The following is a 22,623-nucleotide window of genomic DNA, read 5'->3' on the forward strand; positions in this document are numbered from 1 at the left end:
CTTTAACTTGTCAACTGTGAGCTGTGTAGTGTAGTAGTTAACCGTTGTTTCAGCCTTGCTTTAAATGTTAGAATACTTTTGAAATTACCCTTTTCATTAGTGGAATAACTCTGAATATAGTCCCATTGTAAAAAGATACGATGCACTGAAACTCCTGAAGAGTTGTGTTTCTTAAATTATTTTTAGGCCTGCTGGGATAAACATCATGTTTAGTGTGTTTTCCTTTATGTATAATATTTGATATGAGACAATGATATTTTAAGACTTCTGTTATGGAATTCTGATCTATGTTTGCCACCTTCCATACTTTTTCTTATAGAAGTGAAATTAATGTTGTAAGGTTAAAAGTGATTTAATGTTTTAGGATTTAGCATAGGATTTAGAAGAGTGCATGTGTACTCTCGTTGTTGATGTGTAATCTGTTTTGTTTTCCAGTTCTTCAATCAAGTCCTTATGCTTGGTAAAACATCAATTAGTGACCTGTCAGAGCATGTGTTTGATTTAATTCTGGAGTTATATAATATTGACAGTCACCTCTTGCTTTCTGTTCTACCACAGCTTGAATTCAAACTTAAGGTAAGCACCTTCTACCCTCTTTATATATTTGAAACGTGTATGCTTTGACCATTATTATGGTGGGGTTTTTTTTTTTTTCTTGCTGACAAGTTCTTCAAATTATTTGGCAAATAAAACTAATAACTATATGTAAAAATTACCTTCTCTGCATTGTTTAAAGGAAAACCCATAAAACCTCTGAAAAATGTAGTTTAACTTCAAGTGTGTTAACCTACAGTGCATGTGTGTATATATTTGGGATTTGGTTGGAAGATTGTTTTGGCTTGTATATTTCTAGTAATAACTCAATTTTTTTAGATGACTTGAGAATTTGACCTGTTTTATTTCTGGGTTTACTTATTATTTATTGTGAAAGACCTTACGTTTTGAATGTATATACTAATAATTTTTTTCCAAATTGTAGTTACCTGACAGATTTAAGTAGACAACTGGAAAGCATCATATGACTTGTAGTAATTGCTGCAATGACTTACAATTTTTCAGGCTTGTTTCATATGTCTGGAGGATAGCTGGTGCTAGCTCTCTATTTTAATGGGTATCATTCTTTTTGACTTCATTTTTGAAGTGTCTCCATCACCTGACTAAATGCAGTGTAACAGTTGGTTCTCCCTTTGTTCTGCACTACTTTTATCTGTCATTCCACCGGGTTTCTGTGAGGAGTGTGATTTGATTAATACTGCTCCATTTGTATGTGATCTGTTACTAAACTTGAGGGCTGGTGTGCAATGGGCCACTTGTAAGTTTGAATGTATTTTTATTATAGAGGGCAGATTTTAGATTTGTAGCACCTTTGGCCTCTTATTGTGAAATTTATTATCATAGTGGCTTGATCATGCCTATTACTTTTCCCTAATGTTGCTAGGCAGGCACGCTACACTTGTTGGATGAGGGATTTTTAAAATGCTTTCATCATTCCATTCACATTTCTGAGAGAAGTAGGGTTCAATTTACTGCTTGCTGTTTGTGTCTTCAAAGTAGACCTTTTTTCAGCCTTTAATTCCTGTTCCTACAGATGGCAAACAATTATCATTCTTGCTCCAATAAAAATAGTACTTCTGCAGCTGAAGGTGTTATTCAGGAAATTTACAGCAATTTCACGATTACAAGCCGCACCGTTTTGAATAAAATTTTCCTCCCACACTGGAAATGCGGCTTACACTCAGGAGCGGCTAATATGTGAATAATTTTCTGACATTTTCAACCCTGGAAGTGCAAACCAGGGTGCCGAGTCGAGCAACCTGCCAGTAAAACCCGGCTTTACGTGATTGTTACAAATTGGTTACTCAGTTGTGTGGCGGGTGGAGCCGGCTCAGTGCCAGCAGCGTGGGAGAGTGGGGAAGGTGGGGGAGCTCCCTCCTTCAGGCAGCCCAGCCTGGGGGAGGCAGGGGGCTCCTTCCTGCTGACCCCGCGGCTCGGAGGGAGGCTGGGGGCTCCTGTCCCCGCCTGCTGTCGCCGTGGGTGCCGGCGGGCTCCGTGCCCTCCTGCCACTGCGGCAACCCTGAGCCCTCACGACCCAAGCCGAGCCAGTAAACCCTGCCTTCCCGCGGTTCTGTTACTATTTGGCAACTTTGTTGCATGCGGGTCCTCGCTGCGAGCGACAGAGCAGCTTATAATTGGGTGCGGCTTGTGTATGGACAAAGAACGAAACGTTTGCCAACACCCAGAGATGTGGCTTATAGTCAGTGTGGCTTGTAATCGTGAAATAACTGTAATCTTACCTGCTGCCACAATAGCATGTAATTGCAGTACCTTTCCTATCTTTAAGTCCACTAAAATCTGCAGGTTCCTAAATTGTCGTCCTACTCCTTCATTGACTCGTATTTCATGATCTTCAATGCTGATGTAATTTTTGAATCTTGTTTTATTGGAATCAAAGTATAGTAGCCAGTGTCAACTTGATTTTTTGTTTTTTTGGTTGGTGATTTTGTTTCCTCTTTCCCCACTCCAGAAAAAGTTCTGGTCTCTTTCTTCAGCTGGCTGATTTCAGCCCTAAGCATTTCCATGTTTTCTTTGTACTTCTTAATTTACAACACATTTTTTAATGTTTGCATTTCTGTTCTTCTTTTCTGTTTAGCATACTCTTTTCATGTGATGTACATGTATTTTGTTGTTTTCTGTCTCCTTTATCCTTAGTGTAGTTTTCTCATGTGGTCCAAACCTTAAGGGTAAGTGGTTCATGCCTGATATCTGCAAGATCCAGTTTAACAATGTTTCCAGGAGATATGTAGGAGCTGATAGTTACGTTCTTACCACTCTTACTCCTTGATGTGTTCTTGAACTCAGTGTAGTTTGTAGCTATTCCGAAAACACTGAAATTATCTTGTTTCTCCAGGCGTGTGTTTTGGTACTTTAGGTTGTAAGAAAAAATAATATATGCCTTTTTTTTCCCATTGGCTGTCAAGTGACCCATCTTTTAAAGAAGAAAGAAAGCACCTCTATTTGGAATAGATTTAAATAGGTTTAAATTTTGGGATGCTGGAACTGGTTTCCCAGAGAACTTGTGGATACTTCATCTCTTTAAGTGTTTGAGGTCCTGTTGGGAGGGACTTTGAGCAATCTGGTCTGTTGAGGGTGTTTCTGTCCTTAGAAGTCCCAAATAATTTTATGGCTCTAAATGGGTTGAGGGGTCTTTGAGATCTTTCTGTGGTGAGAAGAGTACTTTGAAGATAAGTGTTCTAAAATATTAATGAAAAATATTCAACCTATGTTTTTTTCTGAGATCAACACGACTTCATTCTACATGCAGACCTGCTGATGATGATTAAATACTTTCCACTCCAGCAATAGTTTTAGCTTTATTTTAAGCAGCAGCAGTTAGTGTTGACATTTTAAAATTCAGTTCCAGGTAAATAACTCATTAGTGTGTTGAAAAGAGTGTGATTTCAATGAAAATGAAATGAGAGTGATTATGATTGAAGACAACCAATTTTTTATTGCTTTGAGTGAAAAGAAATTGGACAGCCGTAGCCCTTTTAAGCTTGATGAATCCTTGGGTAGAGGTGGCTGGTAAAGGAAAAAAACATGCGTGGTGGTCCCTACTGAAAATTGGGAGAGGGGAGTTGTCTTTTTCAATAAAGGTCAATTAAAATTAATGATGCAATAGCAGAGAGCTTCAGTAAGCCCTGCATATCATTCAGAGCTTGACTCTTGTCTTTTCTGAATTTGGCACATACTACTGTATCTCTATATGCCCAGTTAAGGAGCCTTGTACTTCTGAGCTCGCCTACCATAGCTTTAAATAAAAGTTTGTAAGGTATGTTTAGATCAAATACACAGTTTCACAAGAACATCCAGTTTTTGTTCTATGAAATTGTCTGATATGGCTCTTGAATGGAGTTGTGATAATAGAAGGCAAATACTTGAGGCAAATACTCCAGTAGTGCTCAAGAGGTGGTGGGATGGGACCTATCTCTGTGTTTTGCAAGATCTCATATTGCTGCTTTGCTGCTTAGATTTATATTATTCCTTAGCAGATGATCATAGAATCATAGAATACCAGGTTGAAAGGGACCTCAAGGATCATCTGGATAAAATATTCTTGGCAAAAGCACAGTCTAGACAAAATGGCCCAGCACTCTGTCTAGCTGGATCTTAAAATGTCCTATAATGGGGAATCTACCATTTCCCTGAGGAGATTACCCCAATGGCTCATCGATCTCATGGTGAAAAACTTCCCTCTTGTGTCCAGTGTTGAAGGAAAGCTGTGATTGTCTGAAAAACTGAGTTGTGGAGATGTGCCAGAATGATCTCATCTTGCATGCGTTGAACACGTGGAAGGGGGCACATTATCTGTGCTTTACAAAGACAAATTGAATTATTTTCTTTGTATTTTTGAAAATATGCATTTCTTTTTAGGCGGCTTCAAAAGCAGTAGGTGAAAACAAATTTTGACCAGATGAAGCACACTCATGGTACACTAACCCGAGAAAGACATCAGGTGTTCTGGCTCACTTGAAAACTGAGGTGCAAGCTTGATTTCAGGTGTAAAATTGGCAAGTTCTGCATGAATTTGAATGGATTCCTCCTGGTATCAGCAATATTACCTCTAGTTGCATATTCTGTACATGAAACAGATGTTCTGTATAGTATCTTATTTCTTTGCCTCTAAATATTTAGCCTTGAGAAAAAGAGGCTTGAGGGAGATCCTGTCTCCATTCTACAGCGCCCTGAAAGGAGGTTGTAGCAAAGTGCGGGGGTCAGTCTCTTCTCCCAGGTAGTAAGTGACAGGACGAGAGAAAAGGCCTTTGATTTGCACTATGGGAAACTTAGATTTGGTATTTGGAAAAAATTCTTCACTTCAAGACTTGTCAATAATTGGAACAGGCTTCTTAGGGAAGTGGTGAAATCACTGTCTGGAAGTTTTGAGAAGGAAAGTGGAGGAAATAGTTCTTTGTAAACACAGCGCTGCTTGATTAATTGTTGACCTTAAAGATTATATTTTTCCAACCTTTACGACTCTGTGATCCTACGGTTTTGTGGCATGTTTTGAAAATGAAGTGATGATGATTTTCCCCTAACCACCAGTGAGCTTCACTGAACCATCTCCACTGCTTTTGATTGGGCTGCCTTGTTCCCAGTCTCTGTGGCTGATGGGAGTTTGAGGATGTAAACAAACTTGACAGAATCCAAATCTTTTGCACTCTTTCTGACAGGGAGACTTCTGGTTTGTCTTCATGTGTTTGGGGCTGTAGACTGTCTCTTTGAGTGGGGGTGACATCCAAGGACTTTCTCTTCAGAGACCAAATAAGTTTTTGACCATATGCAGAGGGGTTAAAAACTTAGTACAAAACTTGTGAGAAAGTTTAGGTGCCTCAGTAATACTGTTGAACCCACTCACTACTTGGGATGTAAATGATGTGGCCACCTAGTGTTCAAGCACCTTGCCGTTTTGGTACAGCAGTGAAGGCACAGGTAAAGGCTTTCTCCTTTAAAAGGAGGAACATGTGCTCAGCAATAAAAGGTCAGGGAAAGGAGGAGGAAAGGATTAATTTGTGTTCATGCTGTTTGTCTTCCCAAGTGACCCCTATGTGGGTAGAGACCCTATTTTCCAGGAGCTGCTAGGACATCTCCCTGCCTGATGGCAGATAGTGAATGAATCTGTCTTTTTGCTCTGCTTGCACACGCAACTTTTATTTTACCTATTGAACTCTTGTTCTCTTGATCTATGGGCCTTTTAACCTTCATTCTCTTCCTTTCTCTGTTGGAGAGAAGAAAGAGAGTGGCTGGGTAAGCGTTTGGCTTCTGGCTCGGGTCAGCCTGCCCCACCTCCGTAGATTTATGTAAAGAAAAAGCTCGTGTGTTCTCAGGTGGCAGAACTGTGTTGTTAAGCTCTGTGAGAGCTGTGTGAAGTCATGGTTGCATCTTATTAGTAATTTGGTTTTTGCCTGATTATGGAAAGAAGTCTGAGGAATTAACAGTAGAATGAGCACTATTTTAATTTAACTTAACCTCTTCTGTGAGGGTCCGTCATTTGTGCCTGATCTTGGCATTTTAATGTGGTGTGTTTAGAGATCTAGTACTGACACAGAGGCATTATGGATTTGGGAAAGAGCTAAGAATGTATTATTGTAAAGGTCAGCTTGTAGAAGAAACTGAAGGAAAGGAATTTTTTCAAATTTCATACTTGAATTTTAGAAATTTCTGTTACAGAAAACAAGTAAATTTTAAATGTTCAGGACAATGAAAAGCTCATGAATAGATTGTTTTGGAAATAATTGTCATGGGGTTTAGGCTTTTATCTTACTGGTTTACGGTACAAATATTATTTGATTAATAAAATCAATAAAAGGTTGACTTCTTATTTTAGCACTGTCTTTCTTCCTGGATATGGTAATTAAAATTTTCAAAAGTTTCAGGTTATATGTCCACTTCTTATTCCCAGATCTCTCCAGATCCTAAGTGCTGCCTATCCTTTTGGACTCAGTAGTGGTAACAATCTGACTGGCTTCAGCTACTGTTACTGACTCCGTGTCTAGGCCAAGGAGCACCTGCCTGTGTTCTGGGACCATGTGTGAGGAACTGAAAATACCCATGGTCGGTGTCACTTTATATTGACAAACCAGGATGGAACACTATTAGAGTGCTGGATTTACTGAAAAGCTGAAGGGTGTGATTACCTAAGTACAGAGTGTCTCATAGAATGGAGAAAGATTAGGATTTTTTTAAGAGTTTGATGCTGTTTTTTTGACCCTCAGAGAAAGGTTGGAGATTAAAGTAGAATAAAGGAGAAAGGCTGTAGTAGCAATGTATCAATTCAATAGGAAGTACAGGTTTATTTTTGTTACCCCTTGGAGTGTATATAACACTGTTTCAAGGAAACCAACATCAGGTCACAAAACTTAGAAAGGACCAAATAATTATGTACCAAGGTCCATAATAATGAGTATTCATGGTTTCTACAACAGGACTAGAAACATATGTGGGTAGTCTTATAATTGGATTAGTGGCTGATACACCGAAAACTTCTGCAACTAATTAATGAAGGATATTTTAAGGTGTTGTGGGTTTGTTTTGTTCTGTTTGGTTGTCTTTTTTTCCTCTATATTTCTGGCTGTATAATTAGGGAGTTGAATGTTTGGTGTGCTCCTTCCTTCCACCTTCTTGAGTGTCTTGCTCTGAGTCTGTATTGGTTACCTAAAAAAAAATGCAGAGATGCTTAATATTTTAATGTTTTGTTTGTTTATGCGAGAGTGTATAGGGTGTAAGTCATGGAGGCTGGACTAATGTAGGCTGAAAAAAGTAAAATTAGGAGCTCTTAACCGTGGCCCACAGAATAAGAATTTGTAGTAGTAGTAGTGGGCTGAAACTCATTAAGAAAAAGCTATCATTTATTGCAGATTAAGAGGAGGTGGTTGTAGAATGCTTTCAGTAATGTTAATGTGAATGTTAATTGGAAAAAATTAGTCAAATGCAAAAAGCCATTTTATAATGGATTTGCTATTAATGTTTTGAATACCTAATACTAAAGTGTATTCAAAAGAATTAGTCTTTTGTAATGTGGTAATATCACTGTTAGAAATTACTGCATCCATCACTTCTCTTGCTCTTCTACTTTAAGAATTTTACAAATGCTTTTACTGTTCTTGGAGTTCTGAATTAAAAAGACATGCTGGCAAACATTCAGCCCTTTTATGGTATTGAGTCAAGAGAAATAGTTTGTCTCTAACACTGTGGTGTCATATAAAAGAACTCCGACAGCTATATTGTGCTCTTACTTCTTGTTCGTGTTAGAAAGGTGATGCTGAGCTAATAAGAATTTAAAGATGCTAGAAAAAAAGCAGTATTTTACACAGTTCTTATCTTTTACAAGAAAAAAACTGGGAATGATAAGGGATTAGTAATATCCAATTAATTTAAATTAGTTTTAGCTACCGCTTTTCAAGGAATTGTTGCAACCAATTGAGTTTTCTCCCTTTTCTTTAATAAACAAAGGAAAAACTTTATGAACGGTAAGTACACGCTAATTACACAAATGTTAGCATACATTTCCAAAGTATGTATAAAGGTTCACATACTGTGTGTTGTATTAAAGAATGTAATGCAAAACAATGATAAAACAAGACCTTTTCCAGTATATTTCCACTATCATTGTTAGTGCTCATTTTAAATAGAAAAGGAAGACTGTCTGTTGTAACTCAGCAATTTTGAATATGAGCTCAAATACAGGACTACATCCTTTGGAAGTCAGATCTTGGGTACTTAATCTGATGTTCTCTAGAAATTTGTATTCTGGAAAATGTTATTTTTAACTTTTTAATTAAGCAATTAAGCATTCTTCTGTAGAGCTGTAAACCTTTCTGTGCAGCATAGACTGACTTCAGTAAGTTTTGTGTTGTGTCTGAACTTGTACAGGCACATATCAGATTTCCTAACAATCAGTAAACTGTAGAAAAGTGTTATAAAGATGTTTTTAGGCTTAGTTCACAACGTTTTTTTGTCTCTGCATTTTTAAAAAATTTTTACAGTCTTTATTATTTTGTCTTCTCAAAAAAATAATGAAGGGTTTTTGTCTTGAGAAAGGCATTTGTATATAAGAGAAGTCCATTGATCTATTTTGTGATATTTCTAGAAATATGTAAAGTATAAAAACTGTACAAAACAAAACTCTGTTTTTTAGGTTAGTTTTCCTTTTAAATAAAAAAAAAAAATCTCCTCATTTTCCAGAGCAATGACAATGAAGAACGTCTGCAGGTTGTAAAGCTTCTAGCCAAAATGTTTGGGGCGAAGGATTCGGAGTTGGCATCTCAAAACAAACCACTTTGGCAGTGCTACCTGGGGAGGTATATTCTGTTTTATTTCCTTGTCTAGGGAGAAAAAGCATTCAATGAAGTCAAATGCAGTTGGTTTGGTTTTCTTTTAAAGTGACACAGCTAAGCTTGAATTCCCTCCTGCTGCTTTATCTCAGATCTGGCAGATAATGCTAAAGTAATTTTACACATATCTTCCACATCTGTCATTCTGCAGGGTGAACGTTTACAAATCATCTGCTTTAATGTTCATTTTTTTCAACTAGTTTTATTGCCATTGTCAAGAAAAATGAATACTTTATTTTAATTTCTTCTCAAGTGAAACTGTTCAGTGATGGATTAATTTTAAAACAGCATCAAATGACATTTTTAGTATCAGGTGATATTAGAAATACTTTTGAGGCTTTATAGTCTTTGTGTATAATTTTCAATTGTAAAAGAAGTATGTAATAATTACAATGCTGCAAACATACTTAGTCATTTGTTTTTTAAAATATTCTGCCAGTTTGAGATAAAAACTGCAACTGGAGCTTGTAGTCAGGAGAAACTAAAGTTTGGCTACTATAAAGAAGATGTTTTTGATTTGAGTAAAAGAGGATAAATTCTAAGTTATTACAAATGTTGCATTCAATCATCAAAAACAGAGTCCTCAAAGAAATGCTACTTTTAAGAATAGAAGACAAGTAATTGAAGCAAAGTATTTGGCTTGATAGTATGTAACTATTGAAAACATGAATTGTCATAAAAAAATACCACATCTGATTGGGCCCAAAGGAAAATGCATCATTGTGTTACAATGTAGTTATGTGCAGTTTGTTCTCAATAAGTGTTTTCTACTAGTTAAGAATCACATATATGTATTTACTCCTAAAGATTTTCACAAAGTTGTAATAGCTTGTTGTTGAAGGAAGCACTCAAAATCTCTTGATTTTGAAAATGTACCTGGCTTTTACTAAAACAGCTATTCCTTGAAACCTGTTTATTTGGTAAATAAGTGTTTCAACAGTGTTCTAAAATTATATTTTTAGCTTGTTTCATGCCAAGGATTTTGAGGATAGCTTGAAAATGCATTGAATTTTCAAAGAGTTGTCTGTAACTAATTGCATCAACAGTTTAGTTATAAAATGACTTATATAAAAATTAAAGATGAGAAAATACTAGTTTTCAAGCATCAAATCTAGGTCAGTCTTCCAAAAGGAAATCCTATTAAATGATCCACCTCAGAAGAAATTTTTAGTAGACTAAATGTGCATTTGTCTGTTATGCAGTGTAAGAAAGGGATGAATGTCACATTCTTATAAAATTTTGAGTTTCTGATACATGGTTCATGGTTAATTATGTGTAGCATTGCAGAAAAGAAATTAAAATATATCACACATCTTTCTTAGTTTTTTGTCTGCCTGGGAGTTTTTAATGTGTACCAGGAGAAGATAATTCTTTTAATGTTCAGATCATGAATCAAAAAATGAGTATGAGAAATTTTTTTTAAGCTAAAGAGAATCTACTTGATACTGTGAAATTGGAGATGCTGTATGTGTGTAACTATGCATTGGAAGCATAAAAAAAATTTTCAGAAGTATTTGATATTGTGTAGAAATGAACAGATTGCTTTAGTAAAAGTGGAATTTTTGTTGCTGTAATGCAATGTCTTGTTTCTAACTAGGTTTAATGATATCCACGTACCTATTCGCCTTGAGTGTGTCAAATTTGCAAGTCACTGCCTTATGAACCATCCCGATCTGGCAAAGGACTTAACAGGTATCAGTTTTTTTACAACATTAAAATACCATTTTAAGTCTTCTGGAAGAGTCAAAAAGGCTAGAAGGCTAGTTGTAACCCTAAGTAATGCTGTCAGATATGGAGGAAATAGTTGATGGTGGAGTTCTGAGTCAAAATCCCTGCTTTCAGTGTTTCTTCTCAGGCTGAGGGGATTGTGCATAAAAAATGCCTCAGCTGGAGACATTGCTCTCCTTCTCATGCAGTAGTTGCATTCCCAACTGCTGCTGAAATTAAGCACCATGGGATCAGGTAAAGACAGCCTGCCTAACCTGATGGTCCTGGCATTTATTAGTTGGGGTGCATAGGGAAGCCTTAAGTTTCACAAAGCTGCAATATTTGATTATTGTACAGCCACTGTCTAAAACATGATAACAGTCCTCATAACTGACCACAGCTTCACAGTTACACCTTCTTCAGATCAAACACAGCCTGTAATTCAGGAGCTCTGTAGGAAGAAAGCAACTGGCATCAATGGAAGCATTTAGTATCTGCTGTTTCCCATGTCTTAATAAATAAAGTGCAATTAGTAAGAATTGGTTGGTTTGCTTTGTAGACTCTCTTCCCCTGATCATTAAATTCCTACTTGCAGTTTTTTTGAGGCAGTATCGGAGTTAAAATGACTGTAAAGTGCATGGAATTGCTCTCCTGCTTGCTGAGTATTTGTCAAATTGGACACAAAGAGGCAGACTGGAGTCACACTGTAGTTACAGTGTTATCCAGAGATTACCTCAGTTGGTTGGAACATGGAACAGCATGGTCATAGGTTTGATCCCCATATAGACCATTCACTTAAGAGTTGGTCTTGATGACCCTTGTGAGTCCCTTCCCAACTTAGAATATTTTGTGATTCAGAATTGTGAAACCAGCTTAAAAAACCCAGAAGGTTCTGGTTCTTTCCTTAATGGAGTGGTAAGAATATTTTAATTTTTCATTATCAGAATTATATTTTCAACTTGTCTTTTTTTTACATTGCAGAAAGACTTTGTGCCCCCTCTAATGGTATCCTCTGGGAAATGTAATTTTGCTTACCCCTCCTCTCTCCCTCCTCTCTCTCCCCACAGTACTTACCAAAGTCAAATTGTTGAAAAATTTCTGTGGCTCACTGGTGTTGGAGACGAGAATTGTTTTGTGTAATGGCAGTATTTTTCATTTGTTTTAGTTTATGTTCCTGTTAAACAATAACCTTTTTTAAACAGGCCTATTTGGATTTAAAATTTTATAGCCTCCATAACTGCAAAGCATTATTTTGAAGTGTGCTCTTTTGACACTTGGGCTGATTATTAGTAGTGTTAATGGCCAGTGTTTCAGATGAGACTTCAAAATTTTCACTGGTCATTGAACAGTGATGAGACAACAATAACCTCTGGTTATTTCATTCAGAATGAAGTTTGAATTTGCAAGGTTTCTTAAAGTTGTCAACATTGCACTGATGTATGCAGTGAACTGTGATCTTAACTTCTGTGTGTATGTTCCTACCCTTTTGTGCTTCTAAAATAACCTAAAATGCAGCTAAAAAGATAAATTAATTTTGCCATTTTATTTGACAGCTTTTAGAAATGACAATAGTTAGCTAACAGACACTTAAAAGCAGAATTTTCCAAGTGTCGATAGTAAAGCTTATTGGTGTTAGTGAATAAGTAGCAGTGTACCAGAATAATCTAGAAAAATTATTCAAGATGGATAAAGTAGGAATTGTCTAAATAAGCATTATAATTTGAAGTATCTCTTGATATGTCCCTGCTTACGATGCTTACATGGCTCATACTGTTGAGTGCTCCTGGAGCAGGTGAACTAGATTCCTTGTGGATAATACAGAAGTTGTGAGCAGGAGTACAACTAATGTTCTCTAGGAGCCAAAGGGGATGGAGTCTGCAGGAAGAGAGTAGCCTCTAGCCTGACCTAAGACTTTAAAATGTGTATGGTGTGGTTTGCAAGTTCTCAAGCACTGTCTATTCTACTTTACAGATCCAGTCCTGCTTAGTTATGATAGTTGCCAATCTGTACATAGTGTAACTACTATAAGAAATTTTAAAAAATTTGTTGCCACATAATTCTTATTACAATAATGCCAGTAATATACATATTTAATATTCTAAGCTAATACAAAGTTTTACTGACATTCCAGTTAGTCTTGGAGAAAACTATTGGTTTCTTACTGCTGATGCTTCAAACATAATCAATATTTTTTCTGTTTCTCTGTAGTGGGGAAAGGAGCTGAATTGTATACTTACACTTACTCAATTTTTCCCCCCAGAATATCTGAAAGTAAGGTCACATGATCCTGAGGAGGCCATACGGCATGATGTTATAGTATCCATAGTTACTGCTGCTAAAAAAGATCTTTTGCTTGTCAATGATCACCTGCTAAATTTCGTCAGAGAAAGGACACTGGACAAGCGGGTAAGACATAATTAGCATTGATAATAGCTGTGTTTTATACTTCTAAGCTGTAATATTCACCTTCTTTAAAATCAGCACTTCTGAAAAATGCTACAGTGATCTTAAAATTACAAATGAAAACCAATATAAATTAAAAAATCTTGATGCAATCTGTTTAGTGAGGTATCATCTTCCCAGGACTTAGAATGCTACATTTTTCATTATGCTATATTTTATTAAAGATGATATGATTTAAATGATTAAATTGGCTGCAACAGAACAATGTTGTTCCAGTTGTCTAGTCTAGTAAAACTTTTAATTCAAAGAAAACTCTTGTAAAACATTCTAGCATTTTTAAGAAATTTTTCAAGCTGGTTTCAGAATATATTGTATATATTGTAGATTACCAGCTTTTAATTAGATCATTGAAAGACTGCAAAATCGGTGCAGTATCTTTAAAATTTGAATAGTCTTGAATTCTAGTTAAGGTATATTTAGATATATTATTTGGTAAGATTTATGAGGTTTGCTACTTAATTTAAAGCATAGTAAACAGGTTTGTTGATGGCAAACTAAAAACAATAGCCTAATTTTTTTTTCAATTTGGTGACATGCTTTTTCTTGTTGCAGCTATAACAGAAATGCAGATATTGAGTATAGAGTGTGAGAAAGGGTGTTGGCTTAAATCTGTAGTAATTCGAAATTCAAGAGACATACTTACATGGTAGTTACTGGTGTTGAAAGATTTAGTGTAATAGATATGACGCAACATATGTCCTAATGAGAAACTGTTGTACTTAGAACTCAGTTTAACTTTTTTGCAAATTAAATTGTTATTTTGGTGTAGAACAGGAAATACCTAACAGAAAATTCTGCAGTCTTTTTAGTTTTGTGTTTTGAACTGCTAAACTGACTGCTATTTCTTTTTGTCAAGTGGAGAGTGAGGAAGGAAGCTATGATGGGACTTGCACAGATATACAAGAAATATTCATTGCAATCAGAAGCAGGAAAAGAAGCTGCAAAACAGATATCATGGATCAAAGATAAACTTCTCCATATATATTATCAAAACAGTATTGATGACCGGTAAGTTAGTTGTTGGGTGATTCAATGGCTAAGTGTTATAACTTGTTATGAGGATTTGTTTTTCCTGTATCTTCCAGTGCTGATGAGAATCTTGATAATCCTGTATGTTTTGATTCAGTGCATAATCTTACATAGCTGCAACCAAGTGTTTTGTTTTCTTCTACTGTCCTGTTTTCTTCTACTTTATAAGTGGTTCTAAAGGGTGTGAGAGGTTGCGATATTTCAGAAGTCTCAGGTGTACTTTGCCACTGCTTCAGGAGAGGGGATTTTTGTTTGAATTTCAGTAACCTGTTAATTTTTATGCTAAAATTTAGTAAGTAAACTTGCTTGAATAATGTTGATTTAGATTTGCATGTTGTTCCTGTATGTTTTAAAGGTAGCAGGTGTTGTGACAACGGGCAAGCCATTTCACTCTCCAGAAAGTTAGGTTTCTGTAGCATAGAAACTGTGAATTAGGGCCTTGTCCTGGATTTGTGGTAAAATCAGTGCCTCTGTCATACCAGCTGTAGGGTTGTATATTGTTGCTGGTATTGAAAAATAGATGGTTGCACATGGATAACAAGTTTGGGAACAAGTCTGCCTTGACTAATCGAGGTCATCATGTTGGCTTTGCAAATGAACCTTCACTGTGTGTTCAGATACAAATGACGTTGCAAACCCATACAAGTATTTTCAAAAATTCAAAACCTTCAAAATAAGTAGTTATTTAATGATATTGTGGAAATGGACTGTTTGGATTCTTAGATCCAGTCTTAACCACTGATGTTTTTCTTAAACTTTTTAAACTAGCTAAATTTGGGGTTTGATCACCTGTTCCAAGTGTGCGTAAGGAATTTTGTTTTCTTTTCCAGCATAAATGTAGATGATTGTTTTTACCTGTTTGCTCCGTTCTATTAATACTTATCTCAGTACTGGACTTCAGTCTTGGGCTTCTTGTCTTTAGGAGTACCATGTGGGTTTGGTTTCCTTTTTTTTTTTTTTCTCAGTCTTTTCTAGGTAACTGTCAGGCCCAAACCTCTCTCTCCCCCTTTTTCCAAATAAAGGAGCTGCTTTATACAGAAGCTTTTAATAATTCCCTTGGGAACATACCTGCATTTTTATTGCAGAAGCAAAAGACATGAGATAAACTCAGTCTGTGGGAAAGGGGCCAGAAAAGGGTGGAAGGAAGTCAGCTCCTTCTAGTTAGTATCTGAATTCTCCTTCTGGGCTTCATGATACTGTGTGATATAATCGACATGATATTTCTGTTTTTATAAGCATTATTATTATTATTAGTAGTAGTGATATTATTTTAGGCCAATTTGGACCAGTTCATGAATTTATCCCAATACTGGCTTGTAATGAAATTAAATGATAACATCTTATTGGGTTGATAATTAACAACTTTCTCAAATTGTTTGATTTCTTCTAGATTGATACATCTGATTTTGATAATGTCATCTATTAAATCTCCTACTACCAGCATTAACATTGAGTTTTCTATAATGATAAATTTATTTTTAATTTATGCTGAGTTATATCAAATAACTTGACCTTTAGGTTATTGAATATCCCTATTTTTTATTCAACAACCAATGTCTAGATAGGGCTGAGAATTTTTGTGTTGATGTTTCAACAATTCCAATTGTTTTAATGTGTTTTAATCCTGTCTTTCAGGTTACTTGTTGAACGCATTTTTGCTCAGTACATGGTCCCTCATAACCTGGAAACAAACGAACGAATGAAGTGTTTGTATTACCTGTACGCAACTCTGGATTCACATGCTGTGAAGTACGTGCAGCTTTTTACTACTTTCAAAATAATTTTTAATACAAATATTACTGTAAAGTAATTCTGAATTGTAATGAGTAGCCTAGGTCAGTGGACAGAAGTAGTTTATAAGCTATTAGAAAAAAGACTATAGAAGTAGCATCTATTTTTCAAGTGAGATTTTGAAGAAATGCTAAACTTATAGGGTGTTTTCTAACAAGATGCAGTACTTTTCAACCATAAACACGTAAAAAAGTAGTGTCAAAGATCTGGAAAGAAGCTTGAGTGTGTGTCAGTCCTTTTATGTCTGCAAAGAGATAACATAGACATGGTAGATCAGCCCTTAATCTTACTTGACAAGTTCTTAATTAATATACTACACGTTGCAGCAGCCGAGGTGACTTAAGACTGAGAAAAACTTGTTTGTTTTTCCTCCTTCATTATTATTAAGTTATGTGTTTTCTCCAGCTTAAAAGAGGTATTTACCCATGTGAATTTGCCTCATAATGGTTATACTGCTGTAATGTTCACATTGATTTGATTGACTTTAGATAGTTTTACTTTGTTTTTCATATAGTAGTACTGAGTCATTTGAAAATCAACTAGAGGTTTTTTTTCCCTGTGTAAGAGACTAGAAGAGGCTTTGTATATGAATGAATGCCTTAAAAGATCCCACAGCCTCCCCATACTACAAAAACTGATATTTGACCCCCCTGAATTTCTTGTATTGCCTGTCCAAAGATAGGACAACTATAAAAACCTGAAACTATTAATAGTACATTAAAAGTAAAAAGTTACTGTTATAGTAATTTTTAGTGTAAACTAAATGAAAATGCAGAATGGATTCTTTTGTGTTATTTGTTACTTCAAGCAACAAGTAACTTCTGAATTCTACAGTTCTTGTATGCAGCAGTAATCATTTTAAAGACATAATTTGTTCTATTATTCATACAAAAATTATTTTTTTACTTGTGGATTTTGTAAGTTTTGTAAATGTGACTGTGACCTCTATTTATATGGCTTGCTATTACTGGAAAGTGTGCTGATTTTCTATTCTTCTGAGTATCTTTCATGCATCTCTTATAAGCCTAATCATGTTCACTTTTCACAATTTATTCATCTAGTAACTGCTTCCTATCTACAAGACAAACATTTGTTTTGGTGATAAAAATCTGAAACATCTGCTTTAACCTACTTCTTGGTATGTTTTTAGAAGAGTCATTTCAGAACAAATAAGTTCTTAATGGACAAGGCATTAGTTACTTCCTTGTTCTTTGAAAGGCAGTGTACTTGAGCATCTGAAATTAAACTTATTTCAAAATCTCACTTTGTTTCAGTCTAATATTACAAAGTACATTTTCTGTATTATCCTACTAGGAAATATTTAACCTTTGCTTACACAACTGTGAAAGTTCAGGTAATAAGTACATTTCTGAGTCTGAAATTGAGAAGACTCTATAGACTCATTTTGGACAGGTGGGTTACTCTTTGAATAGATAATTTTGACAATTCTTTTAAAATTTTTTTTTTAGAGCATTGAATGAAATGTGGAAATGTCAAAATCTGCTACGACATCAAGTAAAGGATTTAGTTGACCTAATAAAACAGCCGAAAGTGAGTTCAACTTATCTTTATTCCCCAGTGAATATGTAGTTTTACTGTTTTTTAATTGTCTTTGTAAGCTTATTTGTAACAACAGATTGAAAATATTGTGAAAGTTAACTGATACTCCATTAGACTACATTTGCTGAAGGAAGTGCATATACATTGTGTTTGTAAAATTGAAGAGGTAAAGGGTATTATAGCAACTTCTAAAATGTTTTGTGAGTCATTTAATACTAAAATATTTTCTCCGAGTATTTGAGTTACATCTTGCCATGACTATTCTGGCTCTTGAGACAGTATATTATTTTTGACTGCCAAATCAAGTAATTAAGAAAAAGTTCCTATATATACCCTCTGAAATTGTTGTCTTATGTGTGATTAGTAACTTTAAAGAAATTTTTGTCCCAAGAGGTTAAAAGTTTCTCTTCCCTCTCAGAAATTTCTTGAATATTGTCTGGAGATACCAGACTGCAATTTTATTTTCTTGTTTACAGATTTGCTCAGAAGGGAAAAATGAAAATTTATATAAAGTGAATTTCAGTTTGTTTTAGTTACATCAATGTTCATACATAGTCTGGGATAGGGAAACTATAAAACTAAATTCTTGATATGGTTTGGAATATAATTAAAACTTGGCTTTAATGCTAGAAATTTGATCTGATGCTTTTTTAACAGAAATAATATAGAAGAGAAAATGTTGCCACGCTCAAATTTCTATGTGTCTGTCTGTGTGATTTTTATTTTCGGTATGTGTATATAGTTGTACTGAGGTAAATTTAATGATTATCCATTTGCTGAAATTATCTGTACCAGGAAGGGTGCGTAGCTTGTATGGTTGGATTATCTAATGTATCTGCTTAGAAAATCTAGTGTCTTGCCAATAGAGACTGCAGTGAAATTACTAATTTTGACTTAGTGCATTAAAAACATGCTGTAAAGTATTAAATTCTAAGTGCAGTAAATGTTAGCACAACAGTACTTCATTGTATTTTGGTGACTGTATTGAAATGCTTTTCATGTACTGTTTTTTGGTATAGGTTAAATACATTTCTACATTTAATACCTGAGTTAGTTCCTTGATATTTTTCTGCTTTTCAGTTGAAAGTGAAATTTCAACTTTTCCTTCTGTTTTCAGGGAGTTATGAAAGTTCTTTCTCAGTGTAAAGTATCAAATATGATATGGAATTTACCAGAAATGTTTTGATGCCAGCATAAGCATTGCATGCAAGACTGTGCATGCTTTTGTCATGTTTGCCTTTGTCCATCTGGATTTTATCCTAGTTTTTACTCTTAAATGCTAATTCTCTACACTTGGTTGTTCTCTTGAATAACAAGACTACATGGGAGAATTTAGATGGCTTGTGATAGAGCAGGAAAGAGACATGTCTGAGGTGGAACCGAATGATGTTTTTTAGTGTTCATTTGTTTGCTTTTATTTCTCAATACCTGAAGAAATAAGTAAAACTTTGTGTAAATTGACATACTAAATGTAAGTAAATTTCTCTGACTTAAAACTGTTTTGCTGCCTGCAGTGGCACCTCAGACTATCACATACAGTCCAAATAATAATCTTGAGACAAATACTCATTAGCAATTCAGAGCTATGTAAATATATCTTTCTTTCAGGAAACAAAACTGGGATTAAATAGTAATCTTTTAAAGAGGTGTCTTTGTGTGCTTTTTCACTTCAGTCTAATTTCTTCATTTAATCATTACAGCTTAGTTGTTGATTTGTTCTCCTGTAATTGTTGTCCCTGTGCCAAGTGTAGGCATTGAGAGCTGTCGGAGATAAAGAGGAATAGAACAAGAAATAGTGTACAGATTTTACCACAAAGAAACTTTGATTAGGTAGTAAGAAAAAAAAATTGCACTAATGGTGGTCAAATATGGGAACAAGTAGCCCAGAGATGCTGAAAAAACTTCATCCTTGTAAGTATTTAAAATGCAAGTAGAAGTTTGCCTGAAGCAAAACCTGATCCTGCTTTGAGTAGGCAGTTCAACTGCATGACCTAAAGTTGTCACTGCCAACCTGCATTATTCTGTAACTATAAATCTTTGAACTTTCCAGTCTACCTTTCTGCCATTTACTGAAACTCTACGACCATCCTCCTTTTTTCCTATTCAAGGTCTCCTCAGACAAAGCACTATTGAGGAGGCTGAAAATGTGTTAAGAACTTTTTACTGCTGTTGGTCATAATTTTGCCTGACTTAAGACAGAAGGGACATCAAACTTGCCTTTAAGACAAGTTATTTTTCTGAAGAGCGAAAGCATAAATCACAGCTCCTCTTGTTTTCTCCTTCAGCAGTGGTGTACAGCAAAATAAAATCCATAACCTGTTCTTATGTAGAAAAGTGGGTGAATGCTGTGTTGTGTCTATTGGAGTATAGTCTTCATTTGCTGCAGGTGAATGCAAGATTATATGGATCAAGTGCCACAGCAGATTTTCCAAGAAGAAATGTTTTTTGAACTTCTTTAATCTATCATAATTCTATAGAGGTATACTGGTTCAAATTAATACTTCTGCCTCAGTTATTTTGATGTTTGGCTGAATTATTAGTAGTTTGCTCAAACTTTTTTGATGGGAGCTTTAGCTGGGACTTGAAGACTTAGCTAGTATTAGGAGACCAGAGCAGTCGGGATGAAAGAAACTCCACAGTTTCTGTTTTTCTCTTGAGTCACAAGAGGTTTGAATATGGGAAGTCTATATCTGCTGACAACATTACTTGAATCCTGTAAATGATATCTGATTTGTCTTTTATCACTTTTTTGTCTGAACATGGGAATTCAGCTGTGACAGCTAAGAGCCCTGAAAATGAAGGCATTCTTCTCAGACTACACATGGCAGAAATAGCCCATTCGTGCTGTTCATAAGTTATATGGTAGATTGAAAAGTAATAAAAGTATTTTATGTAAGTGATGCTGTAGGGATGATCTGCCTTTTACTTCCTGTGTCTACATGGAATTTTCAGTGGTAGTTTTTGATTTCTAACGCACTGATGTTTTAACAGAATGGATGCTGACTTTTTGTTAATGCAGTCTGGAATCTTCCTCACACAATATTCAAATGGAAATAAATAATGTAAAATTTTTACTTAATCCATTTTTTTTTGTGACTTGCAGACAGATGCCAGCAGTAAAGCTATATTCTCAAAAGTGATGGTTATAACAAGTAAGTCAGTAAAATATTTAGAGTAACTAAAAATTACAGTAGAACTATATTGATTTCTTGCTTTAAACATAATTTGGGGTAAGTTTATAAAAAGATGTTTTACAGCAAATAAAATTTAAAGCAGATCATGATAAATGTAATGCAGCAATATGCTTTTAAGAATGAAGGTAACTCTAAACGGAATTACTTTCTTACTGTAAGAAGTCATGAGTCATGAAGCCTATCACATAGCATTTTGTCTGCATTGTGGACTAATTCAAGATCTAGATGATCTAGGGTGTTAATGTCTATTTTAGCATTTATTATAGAGTATATATTCATAGATGTTAACTAAACTACTAAGCTATGTACTAACTTGCTTGTCTTCTGATGTTTTAATATTGTAAATGTCATTGGAATGCAAAAGAGTTTGGATTTCAGTAGCAAGGAAAGCACTTGGAAAACTGAAGAATTCCTGTGTAAACTGAACTATTGATGAAGAAATACCCATCAATTCAAAAGCAACATTTTTTGTTCCCTGGGCCCATCATATCAATAGCATTAAAACTAATATGAAGAAAAACTTGCTTTACAACTCTGAAAATTTGTTTTCAAATACACCTTTTTAAAAAAAAATGCAATCTGTTCTGGCAAAAAAAAAAGACTACATAAGACTATGCATATTTTTGCAAAAAATGCAGAGGGAAAATATGAACCTTGCTGCTTCATTGGCCATGATCCCAATCATTTTTCATCAGTTTGTATTTTTTCTTATACTTTTAGTTCTGGGTTGTATTTAAAAAGAAAATTGATATGGCAAAACAAATTTGTAATAGAACTTGTTTTGAACTAATCATCCTGTAGTGCTACACCACATTCTGTACAAGCTTTGCTTAACACTGACTGGACCAAAAATAAATTGTAAACTAATCCTTTGCCAATAAATTACCTTGCTATAATATAAAATGTAAATATAAAATGAGGATGTAGTTTAAGAAAGTAATTTTAAATGCCTTTTTTTTTTTTAGGGGGGATGTTTTAAGCTGTTGTAAAGCTTATAGTTATTTAATGCATTTTAAATGCCTCTTTTTTGAAAGTTTTAAGCTGTTGTAAAGCATATGTTTACTTAAGGGGTAATATAGCAAAAATACCCTTTTTGTTTTTCACACTTGTTGCATTGGGTGATCTGTATACAGTGTATATTTTGTTGTGGAGTTTAGGCTATGCAGTCTGAGGTCAGCTTCAGCTGTTAGTAATACTATTAACAGCATGACCAACTAGACTTGCTGGAAAATGAGTGTGAAGGGTGGGGAAAGCAAATAGCCAAAGGAAATTTCTAGAAATTTGTGAGCTCATAGATATGTCTGTACATTTTGAGGAGTTTTGTAGTTTGGGTTTTTTGTGGTTTTTCTTTCTGTATGATTTGGGTTTTCTGTGGTTTGTATGATGTTCTAAACTTGCGTAATGTACAATACATAAATAGTGATTTATTTTGGTTATTTAAAGGAAACCTTCCTGATCCAGGGAAAGCTCAAGATTTCATGAAGAAGTTCACACAAGTTCTAGAAGATGATGAAAAAATACGAAGTCAGTTAGAAATGCTTGTTAGCCCAACATGTTCTTGCAAACAGGCTGAAGGATGTGTGGTAAGAATTGCTTGTAAAGTGTGAATATTTTTGGAACAGAATTATTAGAAATTTAATTGCAACTTATATTTCAGAGGGAAATAACAAAGAAGTTGGGCAATCCAAAGCAACCAACAAATCCTTTCTTGGAAATGATAAAGTTTCTTCTTGAGAGAATTGCTCCTGTGCACATTGATACTGAATCCATCAGGTATTTTTTTGTGTGTGTTGTCAGCCATAATCACACGGTTTGTAATTGGGGTTTCTTACTTTGCCTTTAAGCACAAGCAATTATAGGCTGGGTAGGTGTGGCTTAAGGCTTGGTGACCTGCAATGTTTTCTTTTGTTTCACCTTGTGTAGGGGTTTTTGTGTCCTTGTCCAGAATGTAGTCACAGAAACATTGTCATTCAGCATAGATGAGATGACCT

At 35.1% G+C, this 22,623-nt stretch overlaps 1 protein-coding gene across 4 annotated transcripts in view; it reads left to right on the forward strand.

Moving 5' to 3' along the window:
* PDS5B (PDS5 cohesin associated factor B) overlaps positions 1 to 22,623 on the forward strand; it is a 107,640-nt gene that overhangs the window by 39,123 nt on the left and 45,894 nt on the right. For all 4 annotated transcript variants that reach the window (XM_033051349.1, XM_033051348.1, XM_033051350.1 and 1 more), the window contains exons 8-17: positions 436 to 576; positions 8,740 to 8,855; positions 10,486 to 10,580; positions 12,856 to 13,001; positions 13,915 to 14,066; positions 15,723 to 15,836; positions 17,348 to 17,429; positions 20,542 to 20,590; positions 22,076 to 22,215; positions 22,290 to 22,405. In XM_033051349.1, the coding sequence (XP_032907240.1) occupies positions 436 to 576; positions 8,740 to 8,855; positions 10,486 to 10,580; positions 12,856 to 13,001; positions 13,915 to 14,066; positions 15,723 to 15,836; positions 17,348 to 17,429; positions 20,542 to 20,590; positions 22,076 to 22,215; positions 22,290 to 22,405 (1,151 nt within the window). The remainder of the gene's footprint in view (positions 1 to 435; positions 577 to 8,739; positions 8,856 to 10,485; positions 10,581 to 12,855; positions 13,002 to 13,914; positions 14,067 to 15,722; positions 15,837 to 17,347; positions 17,430 to 20,541; positions 20,591 to 22,075; positions 22,216 to 22,289; positions 22,406 to 22,623) is intronic.

This window comes from Catharus ustulatus, chromosome 2 (genome assembly GCF_009819885.2).
Source record: "Catharus ustulatus isolate bCatUst1 chromosome 2, bCatUst1.pri.v2, whole genome shotgun sequence".
Taxonomy (NCBI): Eukaryota; Metazoa; Chordata; class Aves; order Passeriformes; family Turdidae; genus Catharus; species Catharus ustulatus.